The sequence below is a fragment of the Odocoileus virginianus genome, unplaced genomic scaffold (assembly GCF_023699985.2).
Source record: "Odocoileus virginianus isolate 20LAN1187 ecotype Illinois unplaced genomic scaffold, Ovbor_1.2 Unplaced_Scaffold_14, whole genome shotgun sequence".
Lineage (NCBI taxonomy): Eukaryota > Metazoa > Chordata > Mammalia > Artiodactyla > Cervidae > Odocoileus > Odocoileus virginianus.
This window is the reverse complement of record NW_027224276.1, coordinates 1740985-1760486: the sequence shown is the minus strand read 5'-3', so window position 1 is coordinate 1760486 and position 19502 is coordinate 1740985. Positions and strand designations below refer to the sequence as shown.

The 19502-nt window shown below is 45.1% G+C and overlaps 2 protein-coding genes and 1 non-coding gene across 6 annotated transcripts in view; 1 reads left to right on the top strand and 2 right to left on the bottom strand.

Moving 5' to 3' along the window:
* Positions 1 to 2838, top strand: part of PFKFB1 (6-phosphofructo-2-kinase/fructose-2,6-biphosphatase 1) — a 100557-nt gene extending 97719 nt beyond the window's left edge. For 3 of the 4 annotated variants that reach the window (XM_070462811.1, XM_020913155.2, XM_020913154.2), the window contains exons 12-14: positions 1203 to 1265; positions 2104 to 2168; positions 2520 to 2838. In XM_070462811.1, coding sequence (XP_070318912.1) covers positions 1203 to 1265; positions 2104 to 2168; positions 2520 to 2579 — 188 coding nt within the window. In that variant the 3' untranslated portion in view covers positions 2580 to 2838. The remainder of the gene's footprint in view (positions 1 to 1202; positions 1266 to 2103; positions 2169 to 2519) is intronic. The other variant, XM_020913157.2, reaches the window with a different exon arrangement.
* A 1825-nt stretch (positions 2839 to 4663) lies between these two features.
* The window catches only part of LOC110150226 (trophinin-like), a 42637-nt gene continuing 27798 nt past the window's right edge, over positions 4664 to 19502 (bottom strand). Inside the window, 17 exon segments of the mRNA XM_070462805.1 lie at positions 4664 to 5550; positions 5553 to 6245; positions 6248 to 6435; positions 8012 to 8038; positions 8040 to 8111; positions 8680 to 8742; positions 9149 to 9191; positions 9294 to 9373; positions 10078 to 10132; positions 10135 to 10165; positions 12503 to 12582; positions 12843 to 12906; positions 13021 to 13125; positions 13783 to 13806; positions 18683 to 18930; positions 18933 to 19099; positions 19101 to 19502. Coding sequence (XP_070318906.1) covers positions 4664 to 5550; positions 5553 to 6245; positions 6248 to 6435; positions 8012 to 8038; positions 8040 to 8111; positions 8680 to 8742; positions 9149 to 9191; positions 9294 to 9373; positions 10078 to 10132; positions 10135 to 10165; positions 12503 to 12582; positions 12843 to 12906; positions 13021 to 13125; positions 13783 to 13806; positions 18683 to 18930; positions 18933 to 19099; positions 19101 to 19502 — 3229 coding nt within the window.
* On the bottom strand, positions 8346 to 8474 carry LOC139033523 (small nucleolar RNA SNORA11). Its single transcript, XR_011486077.1, has one exon. It is a non-coding gene; the product is annotated as a small nucleolar RNA SNORA11 (small nucleolar RNA).

The window sequence follows — 19502 nt, the reverse complement described above, 5'->3', positions numbered from 1 at the left end:
AAGCATGGTTGAGATCACTTGTCTAGGCAGTGGCAGAACTGGGTCAGAGACCTCAGACAAGTTGATTCCCTTCTCTGAATCTATTTTGTCAGGCATTGCAGTGAGGAACAGTAACTCCCATAGAGTATCAGTGAGAATGGAGTGAGGTAGTAGACCAAAAGCGCTGGACCCAGCACCTGAAGATGATGATGACAAAGGCAAGGAGGAGGAGCAGATTGGTTGCCCAGGAAATTTTATGTGTCAGGAGGCTGGGTGGGCCATGGCAGGCCTGAAAAGCCTAGCATGACCCTCAGGGACAGGGAGGCCATGATGGGTGGGTACTGGCTCAATGAAGGAAGATAGAAAGCTGAATATGTTTTCTGGGTGATCAGGAGGATGGGTGTTTGCAGAGAGGAGTGAGAGGTGGGGGTGTCACTGCATGGCACTGTGAATCCCTCAAAGGCAGTGGCAACAGACTGCAGTGGTCAGAGCACACATTTGGGCTCAAAGCATCCTGGGTCCCAGTCCAAGCACTGCCACTTCCTGGCTGTGGGACTCAGGGCAAGTGTCTTCCCTCTCAGAGCCTCAGGGTCCTCATCCATGGAATGTGCCTGATCATCTGTTCCCTTGAGGCTATCTGGTGACTGCCATCAAGGCCGTGCAAGTCATTGCGTGCAAATCATCAGGAACTGAACACAAGTGAATCAGGGAATGCTTGTCCATCAACAAGTGTTCAAGGAGTCAGAGGGCACAGGCCTGGGCTGGGGAGAAAGCTGCGAGAGCTGCCAAGGTACATGTACACCTCAGCCAAGGCCCCGGCACATAGTAGGGCCTCAGAAAACACTGGCTGAGACCTGTTGTGGCCTTTGTGGTGGGGGACCCCGTGGAAGGACTGAGGCTGGGGATGGGAGGGAGGCCTGCCTTACTCTCATGTCTGCCCTGCAGTTGAGGAGGTCAGCCACCTCCACAGTGCCAATCTTTGGTTTCTGGGGACCCAGAGTCTGTCCCAGATCCCCGGGACCCACCGTCCTCCTTGCTCCTGAGGCCTCTCTGCTCTTTTCCTTCCTCCCCACTGGGCTCTCAGCACTGCCCCCTGAAGAGTGTGGTAAAGACATCCATGTGGGTTGGGGTGGAAGGGAAGAGTGCATTAAGACTGGAACCCCAGAGAGGTGGTGACACCCCTAGCATCCTGCCTCTGAAAGCTGCTCTCTCCTCCTTTCCAGATGAGTTGCCTTATCTCAAGTGCCCTCTGCACACAGTGCTCAAACTTACACCTGTGGCTTATGGTGAGTGCCCTCACCTTCATCTGGGGAAAAGTATATAGACACTATGAGCATACCAGCAGTGCCTACCATTTGTCCTGCAAAGTCCTGAGAGAGATTCCCTGGGTGGATAGTTAGGTGTCTTGGTAGAGGCACGACTGGTGGTAGCAAGATGACAATGGGGGAAGGACTTAGGTAGCCTCTAAATCTGGGATGTGGCCCCAGCTTTCTCTGTCTCTACCAGAGCACCAATCATATAGCACAAAGCTGTAGAAGAGGGGTTCCCCAAAAGGGACCAGAGAAAGAGGGGCTTCCACAGGCTTTGGGCTTCCTATGCCAGATCCAAACCCCAATACCACCCTCCTCTTTCTTGTGGCTCCCCAGAAGTACCTTGTGGTCTTCCACACCTCTGATCTTGCAGTAACCACATAGTTCTCAAAATAAACTTTACCTGGGGTTGATTGCCCCAAGGTAGTGGCCCCAAGATTCTTTTAGCACTTCAGCACCTAACACAGCTGGGAGCTCTGCAAAGCTCCATCCTTATTACACAGATTAGGTTTCTATCTCACAGAAAAGAGCTGGGGAGTGGGGCAGAGATAATCTCTTCTCAATTCTCATTCCCATTGACAAGGGAGGCTCAGAGAACACTGAGACTATTAGGAACAGAGCCTGCCTCTTAGGCCTGATGTCTTCCCCAGACATCACACAGCTGGTCTAAATTCCCCTCCCTAAAGGGCAGCTATAACCTGCACACAGCATGGAGCTGGGGGTGTGGGTGCTGATGGGGAGAGGGAATGACACCTCAGGGGAGACCTGTGCTCACCTGGGTGGCTTATGGATGGACTGGTTGTTCTTTTCTGAGGCTGCAAGGTGGAGTCCATCTACCTGAATGTGGAGGCTGTAAACACACATCGGGAGAAGCCTGAGGTAGGTGAGGGACTCTGTGGCTCATGCTGGGATGTTGTGAAAGCACCCTCCCCGGCAGAAAGGCCGCCCCACTCCCACAGAGCTTGGGTGTTTCCACAAACAGGTAGAAAAACCAGCACCCAGAAATGTAGGAACTACAGACCAGACTCAAGATACCATAGAGAAGCAGGGCTAGAGCAACCCTGCCTAGAAGGACTCTGGCTGAGGTTCCCCAAGGCTTGCCTAAAGAAACAGTAAGGATTCAGGTCTGGCTGAAAGAGGGGAGCCTGGCAGTGAGAACAAGAGGCAGGGAAAGGTGGGGGCTCCAGACTACTGGTTCCTTCCTACTAATACTAGGTTCTTTCCTCTCAGAATGTGGACATCAGCCGGGAACCCGAAGAAGCCCTGGACACTGTTCCTGCCCACTACTGAGCCCTTTCTAAGACATCAAACTGCCTCTCTCCTTTCTTGGGTTCACCTTTAAGAGCTATTATTGATCTTTTCTTACAATGAGAACACTGAACTTTGCCTCACTGGAAGAGACCCACCTCCAGTAAAGAAACCTTCATCAGCTCCAAAATAGGCCTTGATTTCTAGCTATAAACAAGGAGCTGTCTAGCTCAAGATGGAACTTGTTCCTTTTTAATTCCTATTCCCTGATCAATAAAGACTTCCCTTACTGCTTACAAAAGGATAAAGGAGGTCATTGTGAAGCTTCTCCTACAAGATTTTCTTAAGATCCTGACCCTATGAAATGGCTCTGGTGCTGTGGGGTATGGACTGGGTGAGAATTTCCTGGATAAAAGGGCTCTGGAGAAGCATCTCCAAATGTGAAGGTAGAGCGTCCATGTGAGTGCCTATAGCCTTTTTCTTTGGTGGGCAACATGACTGGGAACATGATACTTTCATCCCTATATTCAAAGAAGAATCTGTACTTAGACCACAGTTCTTTCTTCTCCAACTCTTGTTGCCATCCTGACTGATTTCACTGTCCATATAAATGATCCAAACAATACCCTGGTCACCTAGTGCCCTGCCCCCTCAACTTCAGTGATCATCTTCCCTTCAGTCAGTCACTCCATGGACCTTGGTTGGCATCATCTAGACTTCTCCCCAGTTTGACTTCTTAAATACAAGCATCTCACTGTCTGACCACTGGCCCCCTAGTCCTTATAACTCTCTGTGTCATCCTCCCACACAGCAGGCATGTATGTAGCATTTCTTTAATGAACAATATTTACCCTTGCACTGCATCAAGTATAAGTCCTTTGATTCCTTCAGTATCTCCCAATCACTCAGTCCTCTCCCTCTTCATTTTTCTTCCATCCCTGGCCATCTTGGATCCTACTGTCTATCTCTTCAGCCAATCTCCGTGCAGCTACTATGGGCAGGTACCAGCAATGCAGTTGTGAAGATACAGACTCATACACCCCCTGCCTTTTTTTTCTTCCTTTTTGTCCTCCCATCACAACCACCAGCAAGACTAAAAACCTTGTATAATCCACGTCATTTTTTTATTGGGATCTATTACAGGGTTGATGATCACTGCTTGAAGCAAATCTACATTTATCTCCTTCCACAGCCACCATTAAATTCTGTTCAAAGTCAGGACCACTCTCTATTCTCTGGTATTCTATCCATCCCACCTTCTCAAGGATAAGTTGATTCAGTCAGTTCCTGATTATTCCACATCTATATCCCATCCTTCTCTGTTGGCTTTTGCATCCATAGTCTATGCAACATACTTGAGTCTCTCTCCCATGCCAAGAAAATCCTCCATTGTTGCTATGTCCACCCTTAGTTATGTTCCTGTCTATCTCTCCATTCTTAGATATCTCAAAATGAAACTGTACTTAATCTCAAGAATCTGCTCCCTTTGCCTTCTGTTCCAGGCTTCCCCTTCTATATCTTGACTTAGGCTATTTTCTGCTGGTCTGCTATGCTTTCCCCAAGACTCTATCCCACTGAAGTCATACTTTCCTTTTAGTGTAAATCCAGAGCCCACCTTCCCCAAAGAGCTGAGCTGATCTCTAGCTCTTCTATAAAACCAAAATATCACCCACATCAACCTAAGCACATTAAAAGACAGAACAAACCGAAATTCATTTTGCAAATTTAATGTAACTATGATACCAAATATGATAGAACACAAAAAGCAAAGAACAAAGCAGAATTGGCAAACAGATTATTTTCATAGCATGTCACCCTCAGCTGATTGGTAATATCTGCTAAGACTGCTGCATGGACAAAGATCCCAAGGATGTACCTTGGCTCCATGGGAAGGACTGCTGCGATTCATTAGCAGTATCTGTAAACATGAGAGATAAACCTGAAAACAAAACACCAAATGAAAACACATTTTAGCAGCAAATATACTATATCCTCATACTTCATTCATTGTGCTCAACTCCCCACACTGCCCTCTCACCTTGAGGGTTTCTTATAACATCTCCCAGCTCTTATACTCATCCCCATGGGCCTTGGCTATGGAAATGTTGCAATTACCTGAAACCTCACTAGACATAGGAGAAGCTACAGGCACCAAGGCTAGTGGCTCCACCACCAAAGCCAGCAGCATTGCTCAGTCCATTGCCATAGCCAGCACTACTGCCTGGTCCACCATTGAAGCCAGCATCAGTGCTCAGTCCACTGCCAAAGCCAACAATAGAACTGGGTCCGCCAATAAAGCTGGTGCTGGTGCTGAGATTGCCAGTAAAGCCAGTCTTGGTGCTGGAACCACTGCCAAAGCCAATGATGGTGCTCAATCCTCCATTGAAGCTGGTGTTAGGTCCACCACTAAAGCTATCACTGGTGGTGATGCCACTACTAAAGTCAGCACTGGTGCCAAGTGTGCTGCCAAAACCAACATTTCTGCCAAATCCACCACCAAAGACATTGCTGGAGATCAACCTACCACTGAAGCCAGAGCTGGTGCTCAGCCCACCATGAAATCCAGTGCTGGTGCTTAACCCATCACCAAAGTTGAAACTGGTACTGGTGCTGAGTCCATCACCAAAACTGGCACTTGTAGGACCACTAAAGCAGGTGCTAGGACGGCCACCAAAGCACAGATTGGTGTTAGATATACTCCCAAAGCAGAAGCTGGTGCTGGGAGCTCCACCAAAGCCAATGCTGGTGCTGGGAGAACTGCCAAAGTCACTAGAGGTGTTAAGTGCCCCACTGAAGTCAGTAAACACATTGCCAAAGCTAGAGTTGGTGCTGGGTACACTGCTGAAGCCACTGCTAATATTGACAGCACTGCTAAAACCAGCATTGGTGCTGTGTGTGCCACCAAAGTTAAGATTGGTGCTGAGTGTATCACCAAAGTCAGTGCAACTGCTGAAAGGGCTGCTAAAGGAGACACTGGTACTGAGTACACCATCAAAACCAGTGCTGGTGCTAGAGAGCCACCAAAGCAGATACTGGTACTAAGTGTGCCACCAAAGCTGGCACTAGAACTGGGAGAACCACCAAAGTAGACACTAGTACTGAGTGTGCCACCTCGGTGAGTGCTGGTGCTAAGTGCACCACTAAAGACTGCACTGGTGCCAAGTGTACTGCCAAGGCTAGTGCTCGTAATGAATGCATCACTGAAACCAGCAGTGGTACTGACTGTGCCTCCAAAACCAGAGCCGGCTCCACCACTGAAACTGGTATTGGTGTTGAGCAAGTCACTGAAACTACAGCTGACCCCACCACTGAAGTTGGCACTGGTGCAAGGTGTGCCACCAAAGCTAATACTGACTTCACTGCTGAAACTAGAGCTGGTGTTCGCTGTACCACTGAAGCTAATGCTGGCTCTACCATTGAAAGTGGAACAAGTGCTGGGTGTGCCATCAAAGCAAATGCTGGCTACACTGCTGAAGCTAGCACTGTTGCTGCATGTACCACCAAAACTAATACCAGCTCTGCCACCAAAACCATTACCAGGGCTGGGTACACCACTGAAGCTAATACTAGAACCATCACTATAGCTAGCCTTGGTGCTAGCTTCTCTGCTGAAGTCAATGCTGGCACTGGCATTTGCATTTTCTTGGGCTCTGGCCTCAATTTCAAGCCAAAATCTGTTCCAGGCCTGAGCATCATCGCCTCTTTCTTTGTTAGGCAGTCAATATCCATGTCATCCCAATTCCAGGGCCCAGCCACAGCTTCCTCTCCAATCCCCATTTGGGCTCTTGCCTCAGCCCTGGCCTCAGCCTCAGCTATAGCCACAGCTGTAGCTTGGACTTGCATCTCCACTGCTTCCTGGTACTGCATGGCCCAGTCCTTGGGGTCTTTTTTTTTGTACCTGAAATGAGAATTACAATCATTATAATAAAAATAACATTTGTAATTATGTATTAAGTACGTACCATGAGCTTTGTATAAAGCTAAGAGTAGCATTTTTAAAAAACTCTTAGTTGTTAGGGCTCTATCATGGGTCAGTCCTGAGATCCAATTTCAGTTCTGATAATTTAGGTGCTATGTGACTTTGGACAAGCTACTTGATGTCACTGAGCCTAAATGTCTTCATCTCTGTCTTCATACTGACTTTCTTATCGCAAATGAACTGCAAGTTGCCCATCACTGTATACTGCTTTCCCCAGCCAGGGACATCTTGTACCCTTAATATGTCAAGTCAGGGCAGTTCTCCTATTACCTTGCATGATAAGAGATAAGGAGAAATGATAAGAGAGTACGTATGTTATGGACTGAATGCTTTGGTCCTGCCGAAATTAATATGTTGAAGCACCAACCTCGAATGTGACTATATCTGGAGGTAGGGCTTTTCTGGAAGTAAAGTTTAATGATGTCATAATGGTGGGTTCCTGATCCAATAAGATTAGTGTCCTTTTAAGAAGAGGCTTTCCCATTATACAGAGTGAAGTAAGTCAGAGAAAAACAAATATCATATATTAATGCATATATATGGAATCTAGAAAGATGGTACTGATGAACCTATTTGCAGGGCAGCAATGGAGACACAGACATAGAGAACAGACTTATGGACATGGAGGGGGTGCAGGAAAGGAGAGGGTGGGACAAACGGAAAGAGTAGCATAGAAACATATACATTACCATATGTAAAACAAATAGCCAGTGGGAATTTGCTGTATGATGCAGGGAGCTCAGACCCAGTGCTCTGTGAAAATCTAGGGGGCTGGGGTCAGAGAGAGGTTCAAGAGTAAGGGAACATGTGTATACCTATAGCTGATTTATGTTAATAAATGCAGAAACCAATAAAATATTTTAAGGTAATTATCCTCCAATTAGAAATAAATACTTATTTTAAAAAGAAGAACTCTCTCTCCACCATGAGCACAGCAAGAGTTCATGAACACATGAACTCTGCAAGCCAGGAGGAGAAGTTTCATTAGAAACTAATGCTCCTGGACCTTGATCTAGAACTTCTAGCCTTCAGGACTATAATAAAATGTTTCTGCTGGGTTTTTCTTTTATTTTTTATATTTATTTATTTGGCTGCACCAGGCTTTAGTTGTGGCATGTGAGTGAATTCTTAGTTGGGGCATGTGGGACCTAGTTCCCTGATGACAGATTGAACCCCAGCCCCCTAGTTTGGGAGCGTAGAGTCTTAGCCACCAGGCCAACAGGGAAGTTCCTGTTTCTGTTGTTTAAGCTACTCAATTTATGATATTTTGTTATAGCAGTTAAGGAAACTAATATAAAGTATGAATAATGAATGAAATGATGTAAACTTTATGTCAAGCAGCATTCTGGGACATAAATGAAGTTCCATATGTTTATATATGAACTGCAGGCTACCCTGTACCTGTCCATTCCTGTACACTGCCTGCCCCAGCTAGGGGCATCCTTTACCCTTAATATGCCAAGTAAGGGAAGCTCTTCAATTACCTTCAGTTAACTTGAGAACTTTCAGCTTACTAGTCTCGGTAGGAGCGCAATCTCCAGAAGAACTCATATTCAGGTGGTCTGCTGTTGGGGACCCTCTTATATTCCAGGTACCTTGGAGAAAAGAAATAAAACTTGCTTCTAACTAAGCACACCTGTTGTCTAACCACTTGGCTTCAGGTGGCAACCTCCTCCAATCAAGTACTAAACTCAGCTCCTGGAGAAGGATATCCAAGGCCCTCCTTCCCTAGACTAACTCCAAAACATATTTCATGGTCTTAACCTCCAATATTGAGCCATTTCCCATTGGCTCTGTACAAAGCAGTCACTTGGTTTTACAGGGGAGGCATGTATAGCGTATGGTGTCACAGGGAGGCTGAAGTATTCTGCCACCTATGAGGAGTAAACCCAAGTTTCTGTTGGATGTGTTGGAAACAGAGAAGCCATTCTCTGGGCATTCTGCTCTGAGCACACCCCATAGCAAGGATTTTGTGTTTGGTCTGGCCCAGCCCTGGTATGGTCCACCATGGTAATTGTGGACAGGACTCACTTAGTTCTAGGAAACACAATGCCCATACATCTAAAGTTAGAGTAAGAAAAGGGCTGATCAAGCACTTTCTGGACCTGACTGGCACACCCAGAACACTTCAGGTCCTGACAAAGCCTGACAAACACTACTTACTTTTGCTTCACAAACTCATCTGTGATGAGCTTCCTCACTTCCCCAAAGAGTGAGTGCCTTACCCTGACAATGGGGAAAATAACCCATGAACCAAGATCAGATATTCCCACATGGGGGCAGAGGCATTTCCCAATGTGAAAGAGACCTCTCTAGCACATGAGGCCATCTCAATTAAGTCAGAAAATAATGAACACAGGGTCACTAGAAGCAGGCAGTTGAGGTCAGATGGTTCTTATCAGGGATGCCCTAAGGTCTATCTTATATATCAGATTAGAACAGAAAGAGGACAAAGGAGAAAGAGGAAGCAGAGAGTTCAGGACCATTTCCCTATCCACCCAGGTCAGAACTCTGGACCCAGTCCAGCACATCCACCCACCCCACCAGACCACCAGGCTGATGCAATCCTGGGACCATTCTCTCTTGCCAAAGGATAACACGGACAGCAAGCACTGACAGAGCCCAATCACACCCAGGGCACAGCCCGAACTTACGCAGCAGCTCCCAGATGACAGCTGCAAGGGGAGGCAAAAGGAAACAGGGATAGAAAATCAACGTGTGCAATTTTGACCATGACCCCTCCCCCCACCCATGTAGCTGCCAGCCCAGCCACTTACCCTTATTGGCCCTGTTGCCATTCATAAAAATGACACTCAGAATCACCATGAGAAGATCTATTTTGGGTGTGCCCTTGGTCCTAGGGGAATAATGGGACAGAGAGAAGGTTTACATACAGCAGCCATCTGCAAAACAAAACAAAACAAAAAACACACCAGCCAGATCACTAGGCTAGCTTCTCCCAGATTCTTCAGATATGAGAGAATTATGCCCAATCTATGCTTCAAGCTCTATATGATCCTGGGCAAGGCACTTAAGACTTTGAGCCTAGTCTCCTATTCATAAAATGGGAAAATAACATTCTGCTCTTCCCAGGTTACTGAGAGGATAGAATGCTTGTCAGCCTGGTATGATCTAGGCACCCAACCAATGTGAGTCCCTTCTTTCTCTTCCAGACACCTCAGTTCCAAGGGAATTCTAGGCACAGCCCCACTGATGCTCCTGCCCATCAACCATCATGATTCACCCACACCAGGAAGCCTTCCCTTGAGAACCACTTTACCAAGCCTGATAGGAAGAGACAGGGAAGCTTCTAGAGAAACAGAAAATCTGACAGTAGGAGTAACCCAGGCTTCTACACCCTCCAGAAAATCATAAAGGGGCACCACTCCTGTGTGCAGGGCTTCAACTATGTGTGGGTGATAGAAAAGGGGGTTTTAGACTCTGTCTTTCCTGACTTCCTAAGGGGATGTGGGGAAAAGACAACGATGGAGTAGTACCATGAACAAAAAAAAAAAAAAAAATCAGAAGCCTCCCTCCCACTGCAGCCCTTTCCCAGCTTACATTCTCAGTATGCCTGTAGAGGATTCCTGAATGCTGATGAGAATACACAAGCTACTTTATCAATTTCCTTCAGATTGACTCGAAACATCTGCCAAGTAAAAGAATAGCGTGTGACAAAAATAAACTCAAAATGGATTAAAGATCTAAATGTAAGACCAGAAACTATAAAACTCCTAGAGGAGAACATAGGCAAAACACTCTCTGACATAAATCACAGCAGGATCCTCTATGACCCACATCCCAGAATATTAGAAACAAAAGCAAAAATAAACAAAAGGGACATAATGAAACTTAAAAGCTTTTGCACAACAAAGGAAACTATAAGCAAGGTGAAAAGACAGCCCTCAGATTGGGAGAAAATAATAGCAAACGAAGCAACAGACAAAGGATTAATCTCAAAAATATACAAGCAACTCCTCCAGCTCAACTCCAGAAAAATAAATGACCCAATCAAAAAATGGGCCAAAGAACTAAACAGACATTTCTCCAAGGAAGACATACAGATGGCTAACAAACACATGAAAAGATGCTCAACATCACTCATTATCAGAGAAATGCAAATCAAAACCACAATGAGGTACCATTACATGCCAAGTCAAGATGGCTGCTATCCAAAAGTCTACAAGCAATAAATGCTGGAGAGGGTGTGGAGAAAAGGGAACCCTCTTACACTGTTGGTGGGAATGCAAACTAGTACAGCCGCTATGGAGAACAGTGTGGAGATTTCTTTAAAAAAACTGGAAATAGAACTGCCATATGACCCAGCAATCCCACTCCTGGGCATACACACTGAGGAAACTAGATTTGAAAGAGACACATGCACCCCAATGTTCATCGCAGCACTGTTTATAATAGCCAGGACATGGAAGCAACCCAGATGCCCATCAGCAGACGAATGGATAAGGAAGCTGTGGTACATATACACCATGGAATATTACTCAGCCATTAAAAGAATTCATTTGAATCAGTTCTAATGAGATGGATGAAGCTGGAGCCCATTATACAGAGCGAAGTAAGCCAGAAAGATAAAGACCATTACAGTATACTAACACATATATATGGACTTTAGAAAGATGGTAACGATAACCCTATATGCAAAACAGAAAAAGAGACTCAAATGTATAGAACAGACTTGTGGACTCTGGGAGAAGGCGAGGGTGGGATGTTTCAAGGGAACAGCATTGAAACATGTATATTATCTAGGGTGAAACAGATCACCAGCCCAGGTTGGGTGCATGAGACAAGTGCTCGGGCCTGGTGCACTGGGAAGACCCAGAGGGATCGGGTGGAGAGGGAGGTGGGAGGGGGGACCGGGATGGGGAATACATGTAAATCCATGGCTAATTCATTTCAATGTATGACAAAAACTACTGTAATGATGTAAAGTAATTAGCCTCCAACTAATAAAAATAAATGGAAAAAAAAAATTCATTTGAATCAGTTCTAATGAGATGGATGAAACTGGAGCCCATTATACAGAGTGAAGTAAGCCAGAAAGATAAAGAACATTACAGTATACTAACACATATATATGGAATTTAGAAAGATGGTAACGATAACCCTATATGCAAAACAGAAAAAGAGACACAGATGTATAGAACAGACTTTTGGACTCTGTGGGAGAAGGCGAGGGTGGGATGTTTCAAGGGAACAGCATCGAAACATGTATATTATCTAGGGTGAAACAGATCACCAGCCCAGGTTGGGTGCATGAGACAAGTGCTCGGACCTGGTGCACTGGGAAGACCCAGAGGGATCGGGTGGAGAGGGAGGTGGGAGGGGGGATCGGGATGGGGAACACATGTAAATCCATGGCTGATTCATGTCAATGTATGACAAAACCCACTACAATATTGTAAAGTAATTAGCCTCCAACTAATTTTAAAAAATAAATTAAAAAAATTAAAATTAAAAAAAGAAAAAAGAATAGCGTGTGAGATCACAAAATTCAGCCTAGGCATCAATGAGCTGGCTGAGCATCCCGCAGTTCCCTGTTTACCTAGGATTTGTGAGTGTGTGTGAGAAATCAGTAAGATAATGCCTAGAAAGCATTTAGCTAAGTGGCCAGCACACAGCAAACAGATAACAAATGCATTATTGTTACCAAATCATCTTTATGATTAATAGGACTCTAGGGAGACAGAGAATGGGAAATGGAGGGGAGAAGTGAATATCTGAAATATACTACAGGATGTGTCCAGCAGTGAACAGAAGCCAGGGTTGAGTTGGATGGCTTGGGTCTTAGCTGTACCTGCTGTGTGACCCCAAGCTAGTCTAAGCTTCTCCCTAGGCCACCATCTGCTCATCTGCATGGGGATGGGACTGGATTAGTCAGTCTCTGTGGTTCCCTGCAAAGGGATGCATACACCTTTGTTCCATTCAAGAGTTCCCCATTGTGCTCATCCCCCAGAGGATACCCCTTCACCTTCTCCAGAGCATAGCTTGCTCGCTCAATGATCTCTGGGAAATATTCATCATATTCTTGGATGACATCCTTCAGCATGTCTGCAGGAAGGGAGAGAAGGGAACAGTTGGGATGAGAAGGGGCCACAGAGCTATAGCCCTTTTGCCAGCCCTGTGGGGTCAGTATAGTCTGAGTCCTGAACTGTGTTAATGGGAAATGCCAGCCATGTCAGAGTGTGAAAAGGGCAGGGGTGAGCATGTGAGAGAATGAAGAGGCCATAAAACTAAATGGTTACTCCCATGGCTGGGAGGAGAGGGGAGTAGAAAGGACAGCTTAGGGAGGAGGGTTGGTATGACTCTACCTGAGTGGTTGATGGGGATCTTTGTCTGGTCCTTAACCTACAGGTATTTCACCAATTTATTTTCCTGGGAGAAGAGGAATATAAGGGAGATTTCAATATGTTTTCATAAAACTTAGAAGAATGACAGAGAAGAGGGCAGGTGAAGAAGAGAAGAGACTGAGCAGCATTGGAATCTTACCGTTTCTTGCAAAATGGTCACATCTTGGGATAGCAGAGGCCTCTGGCCCCATGGGATATGCCTATAATTGCCATCACCTCTCTTACCCTTGTTCAGATTCTTGGACTACATAATCAGAAAGAAGGAAGATTCAAAATCACCAGATGAAAGAGATGGCTTTGTCTCCTCACGCTGTCTGTTACTGAAAGTCCCCTAAACCCTCCCTGTAGTGGATCCTGACTTTACCATTAACCACACTGAGTCCTAGATTTGTCTTTTACTGTCTTCCAGGCAGGAGTTTTATTTTCCTGCCAGACAGGAGCAACCCAAGGGCAAGGTCTGGTTATTTCTCTTTTTTTGGCCACCACTGGCTCTACAAGCTGTACCCCTTCAACAAGTCACTTCATCTATCTGGGACTTGGTTTTCTTATCTGTAAAACTGGGACCTGGCTGGTACAAGTTACTTTAAAACATAAAAATATATCCTGTGTAACTATATCTAACACAAAGCCTGGCACATTCTAACTACTATGTAAATACAAGTTGAATTATATCTGAGTTGTATCTAATGGTATCGATGTCTTATATCCACACCAATCCATGAACTGCCAAGGAGCAGTAACTACATCCCAATCTTCTCAGCATCTCTCACAGCCTATGTGAATGCAGGGACTGGCTCAGAGTATAAAGACTCAGTAAACTTTTATAGAACAAGTGAACAAACCAGGAGGAAAGCAATGGATAAGAAGTACAAAGTGAGGGTGGTGGTGTCAGAGATCTCACTTTTTGGTTCCTCTTTCCCCGGGTGCCGGGGTCCAGCCTCGGCAGGATCCAGGGGGTACCCTCAGGATGAATGGCGTCGGCGAGAGAGAGAGAGAAGACACGTGAGACCAGCCTTGATAGGGCCAAGTCTCAGGATGACGAGAGAGAGAGTGACCAGACGAGGGTGTTTACAGCAGAGTCTGGCAGGGTCTGGCAGAGTCTGGCAATGCTTTATTTTTTATCATAGCTTTTATACCCTAAGTTAGTACATTTCTAAGGGGAAGATAGTTTAACATTACATCAGCTTGTCCTTCACGAAACCAGGGTGTTTTCTGCATACTTCTTTGTTTATGAGGGTCTTGTACATTATCTTCTGGCCTTGGGGCCTATTAACATTTTATGCAAGTCAGGTGAATGTAAACCTATTTTCTGTTTCTATGGTGACCTTAACTGAAAGGTAGCAGTCTCATAGGGCAACAGTACAGAGTAGAAGTATAACCTTGTTAACACAAAAATTAATCCTTCTGCAGAAGTTGTCAGTTGCGTTTATCTAAGAAGTTTACCCCAGACTGACTCTGCGACTTTGGTGAGGCAGCCTCTGCCTAGCACTCCTGGCTGACAATTAACAACCATCTCATTGTTACCACACTAGGGCTAAGCTCTTATTTCTCTAGATCTTTAACTATATTAACAATGGTTTCTATAACACAACCTTAGCACATTAAAAGCAAAAACACAGCAAGCAAAACACAGCAAGCAAATGTTAACCCAATAGCTACTTTTAGAATAATTTTTCTTGTGTTTTCTAATAGGGCTTCCTCACCCCCCGAAGGGCTCTATGTCTATTAGGGCCTTTATATGATCAGGTTCTTTATGTTATTTTATGATTAGGGTATTATAAGCAATCATGCATATTAGTACCAAGGGCATAAATGCATTTGCCAAACAAACTAAAATACCAGCAAAGGAGTTTAAATTAAAACACTCCTTTCACCCTGGATAATCTCATAAAATACCACCACCTGGGAAACTTATTGATTAAAGTTCTAAATTGATTCTTATTTGGGAAGAGATCGGGGAAGGCCTTCTGCCTGTGTCACAGAAATTAGGGAGTAGTCTATTGAGGCAGGCATCAGAAAGACAGATATCATCTTTAAGGTGAGCGCCGGGGGCAGCTTTTCGAAATCCCTGAAAACCTGATCCGCCTTGCCTGTCAGGTTTTCTCCCTCATGACCTTGTCATGGGTGGGATCTCATGTGCTGGCTCCCGACATCTCCCCCTTTTTTATTTTTTAAGACAGCCAGATGGATCTCAGTCTCGAGCTTCTGAGTGCTCTGCCGGAGAGTTCTGACAATACAAGGAAGGAAGTAAAACTAGGGCTGCTACAGCAGCATAACTGAAGATAGTTGATAGGATATTTTTTCCAGTAATAAAGTTAGAAAAGGTATGAAAAAAATCATTAGCAGCCCCTGCAGCAGTAAAGTCCAGACGGGAATGTTCTAAGGTTTTTATCTGACCGTGAAGCTTTCCAAGATCTAAACTAATGCTGGAGCTATTCCATACACCTGAAATATGATTTTTAATCCTTTCCCAATTGTAATCTGTATCATTTACTTTCAGGGGTGTTACACAGATCCACCGATAGTCGGCGTGACAGGATAGTGCTAACTTTACCCTTAAAGCCTGCAACTCAGTTCCAATATGCATGACTGCTTCTTCTAGGGCATCTATTTTTACTTCTAATTTCCTATCTATAATCTCTTGCATAGCTAGAGCTAAAGAAACATTTTTTTGACATATCATTGACATATTGAGCAGTATGTACCTGTTGAGTCAATGATATCGCTGCCACAGTGACAGAGGTAATTGCTGTTATCAAAGCTGAAATCCCTAGAATAAGTAGTCCTACAAACCGTCGGGAACGCATTAAATCTTGTAGTTGTTGCAGAACGGCTAAACCGTAATTGTCATACCAATAGGCATTCACTGTGACAGGCACCATAAGGTAGGGTGGACGTTGCAGCACCACAAAAGAACAAATATTATATTGAGGGGTTAAACAGGATGAAAGCATGCATTGTTCACAGTAGACTATATTTGGTCCACCTGAATAATTCATTTGTATATGAAGCCTTTTTGAATCATTAGTAAACAAAAAAACGTAAGGGGAGGGTAAACAAGCCAGCACAGAATAGGTGGAATCGTTTTCTGGCCGAGTTAAAGTAACAATGGAGGTGGCAGCAAGGGCTCTCCAAATTTCTGGTTGCCAAAAGGTTTTGCCCTTAGTAGTATAGGACAACATGGGGGGAACAAATTGATTATAATGCCATCTGCTGGGCACCAATGGCCAAGGGAGGGAATCATTTTTCCAATTGCTAAACCTACTGACATGGTCAGAAACAGATCCTGGATTCTGACTTGGATTTGGATTGCTCCAGTCTTGTACCGAATAGTTTCCGCCTCCCGGTATTCTATAATCTATTTTTGAATTATAAGTACAAGATTTCCATACCAGGTATCCAAGGCGGTTGTCTATAGTTTTCCATATGACATCTGAAGGAGCAACATCAATACAATTTGGATATTTTGGTGGAGCATTAAGGAACAAGGATTTATAGGGGTCAAGGACCCCGGGCATATGGGCCTGTAATATCCAAACCAGCCGATCTCCTGTTTTATCTGAAAATTTTGATGCTGGAGAATCTGTCAGAATTGCTTTCTTGGAGGCTCCAACACACCCCTCCTTAGAGGGAGTGATAAGATCACTTGTATGACTATGGGGGAGGTTAAAGCAAAGGGGAAGGTCATCCGTTAATCCCCTAAAAGTATAGTTAAAATTGATGGGGTAGTGATCTTTATCATAAGAAGTATAGGATCCTCCCAAGAGATGAGGCTGGTCTGTGTTGACCCGTATAGGGTCGCTGTTCCAAGTAACTACTTGGAAGGTCGGGGGATCAGGGAAATATGCCCAGTATTTTTCTGATGTAGAAGAGGTAGCACTTGCCTGGCAAGACAGTAAAGCAAGCATAGCAATAAAAACCCTTTCAGGAGAGGCTGAGGATCCCTGTAGAGAAGCTATTCCCTGTGCTTGATGGCAAAGTGACTTAATTTGCCCCCATGTGGGTATGGAGGCTTGTTGAGTTGCCCGCGCAGGACGTCCTGGTGGTTTCCATTTGTTCTTCCGGGATCTCCATTGCCGGTTGTTTCAGAGTCTGCTGGACCTTCTAGGTGGGCGGCGGAGGCAGGGGCAGAGGAGTGTCCTTCTTCTTTTGTGGTCGAAGCAATGGGGGAACCGGATGTCTGGGGGACTGCGACATGGCGAATCAGTCTGTCCGGGATCCAAATTGGCTACTCAGCACCCTTCGGGTTCCCTGTTCGTGGCACCACTTGCCAGGGTCCAGCCTCGGCAGGATCCAGGGGGTACCCTCAGGATGAACGGCGTCGGTGAGAGAGAGAGAGAGAAGACACATGAGACCAGCCTTGATAGGGCCAAGTCTGCGAGGGAGAGAGAGAGAGAGAGAGAGAGAGAGAGAGAGAGAGAGAGAGAGAGAGAGAGAATGACCAGACGGGGGTGTTTGCAGGGTCTGGCAGTCTGGCAGAGTCTGGCAATGCTTTATTTTTTTACCATAGCTTTTTTTTTTTTTTTAATTTTTATTAGTTGGAGGCTAATTACTTTACATCATTACAGTAGTTTTTGTTATACATTGATATGAATTAGCCCTGGATTTACATGTATTCCCCATCCCAGTCCCCCCTCCCACCTCCCTCTCCACCCGATCCCTCTGGGTCTTCCCAGTGCACCAGGCCCGAGCACTTGTCTCATGTACTTTATACACTGTTAGTACATTTCTGAGGGGAGGATAGTTTAACATTACATCAGCTTGTCCTTCACAAAACCAGGTGTTTTCTGCATACTTCTTTGTTTATGAGGGTCTTGTACATTATCTTCTGGCCTTGGGGCCTATTAACATTTTATGCAAGTCAGGTGAATGTAAACCTATTTTCTGTTTCTATGGTGACCTTAACTGAAAGGTAGCAGTCTCATAGGGCAACAGTACAGAGTAGAAGTATAACCTTGTTAACACAAAAATTAATCCTTCTGCAGAAGTTGTCAGTTGCGTTTATCTAAGAAGTTTACCCCACACAGACTCTGCGACTTTGGTGAGGCAGCCTCTGCCTAGCACTCCTGGCTGACAATTAGCAACCATCTCATTGTTACCACACTAGGGCTAAGCTCTTATTTCTCTAGATCTTTAACTATATTAACAATGGTTTCTATAACACAACCTTAGCACATTAAAAGCAAAAACACAGCAAGCAAAACACAGCAAGCAAACGTCAACCCAATAACCACCTTTAGAATAATTTTTCTTATGTTTTCTAATAGGACTCCTTCACCCCTCAAAAATGCTCTATGTCTATTAGGGCTTTTATATAATCAGGTTCTTTATGCTATTTTATGATTAGGATATTATAAGCAATCATGCATATTAGTACCAAGGGCATAAATGCATTTGGCTAACAAACTACCAGCAAAGGAGTTTAAATTAAAACACTCCTTTCACCCTGGATAATCTCATAAAATACCACCACCTGGGAAACTTATTGATTAAAGTTCTAAATTGATTCTTATTTGGGAAGAGATCAGGGAAGGCCTTCTGCCTGTGTCACAGAAATTAGGGAGTAGTCTATTGAGGCAGGCATCAGAAAGACAGATATCATCTTTAAGGTGAGCGCCGGGGGCAGCTTTTCGAAATCCCTGAAAACCTGATCCACCTTGCCTGTCAGGCTTTCTCCTCGTGACCTTGTCATGGGTGGGATCTCGTGAGCTGGGGAACCTGATCAGCCTTGCCTGTCAGGGTTTCTCCCTCATGACATTGTCATGGGTAGGGTCCCGTGTGTTGGCTCCCAGCACCCAGGTCCTGGTTGTGGGCTCCAAACTAAACTGAGCCAGGTAGTCATCTGCCAGGGCCTGGACAGAAGCAGCAACCTGAGTCTCAAGGGCACTTATGTGGGTCTGAGAGGTATCCATCTTGGTCTGGATCCTTTGGTCAACTTGAGTCTGGCTTTCGGTTGTTTGGGTCTTAGTGTCAACTTTCCGAGCCCTGTACCCTCTCTTGACCCAGAGTGTGGCTGCTAGGGGTTGGTTTGTGACCATTTGACTGGCAGGGGGGCCTCAGAGATCTCACAGGCAGATTTTGGGCCCTCATAGACAACTTTCTTGCCCTTGGATTTTGGGGGCCAGATAGCTGCTGCTGAGGCCTCAGTGGCATCTGGGGCCTCTGGGAACTCAGTATCAGTATTTGTGCCCTTAACAATTGCCTTCTTGGCTTTGGATGGAGGTAATTTGGCTGTGGGTGGTAGCTGTGTAAATAGTGGATAGAGCCAGTGAGATATCAGTGGCACTAGCTATGACCTTATTGTCAGCCATTTTAGCCTTGGAAAAAGGTATGGTGGGGCCTAACAAGGCTTGAGAATTGGCTGACTCATTGACAATTGGAGCCTGGATAGTCTGAAGAATGACTAGCAGGTTTAGGGTCTGCAAGGGTAACTTGATCTGTGTAGTGACACTCTCACTGTCAATTGGAAATTGGGAGCCTTGGGTTGCCTTAGCAGTAACTTTTCTTGTCTTGTTGGATTTCTTAGGCTGAGCAGTGAATGAAGAAGCCTGAGTATTGGCTACCTGGTTGATCTGGGGAATGATTGGCAGATTTAAAGCTGGAAAAGTTACTTTAGACTGG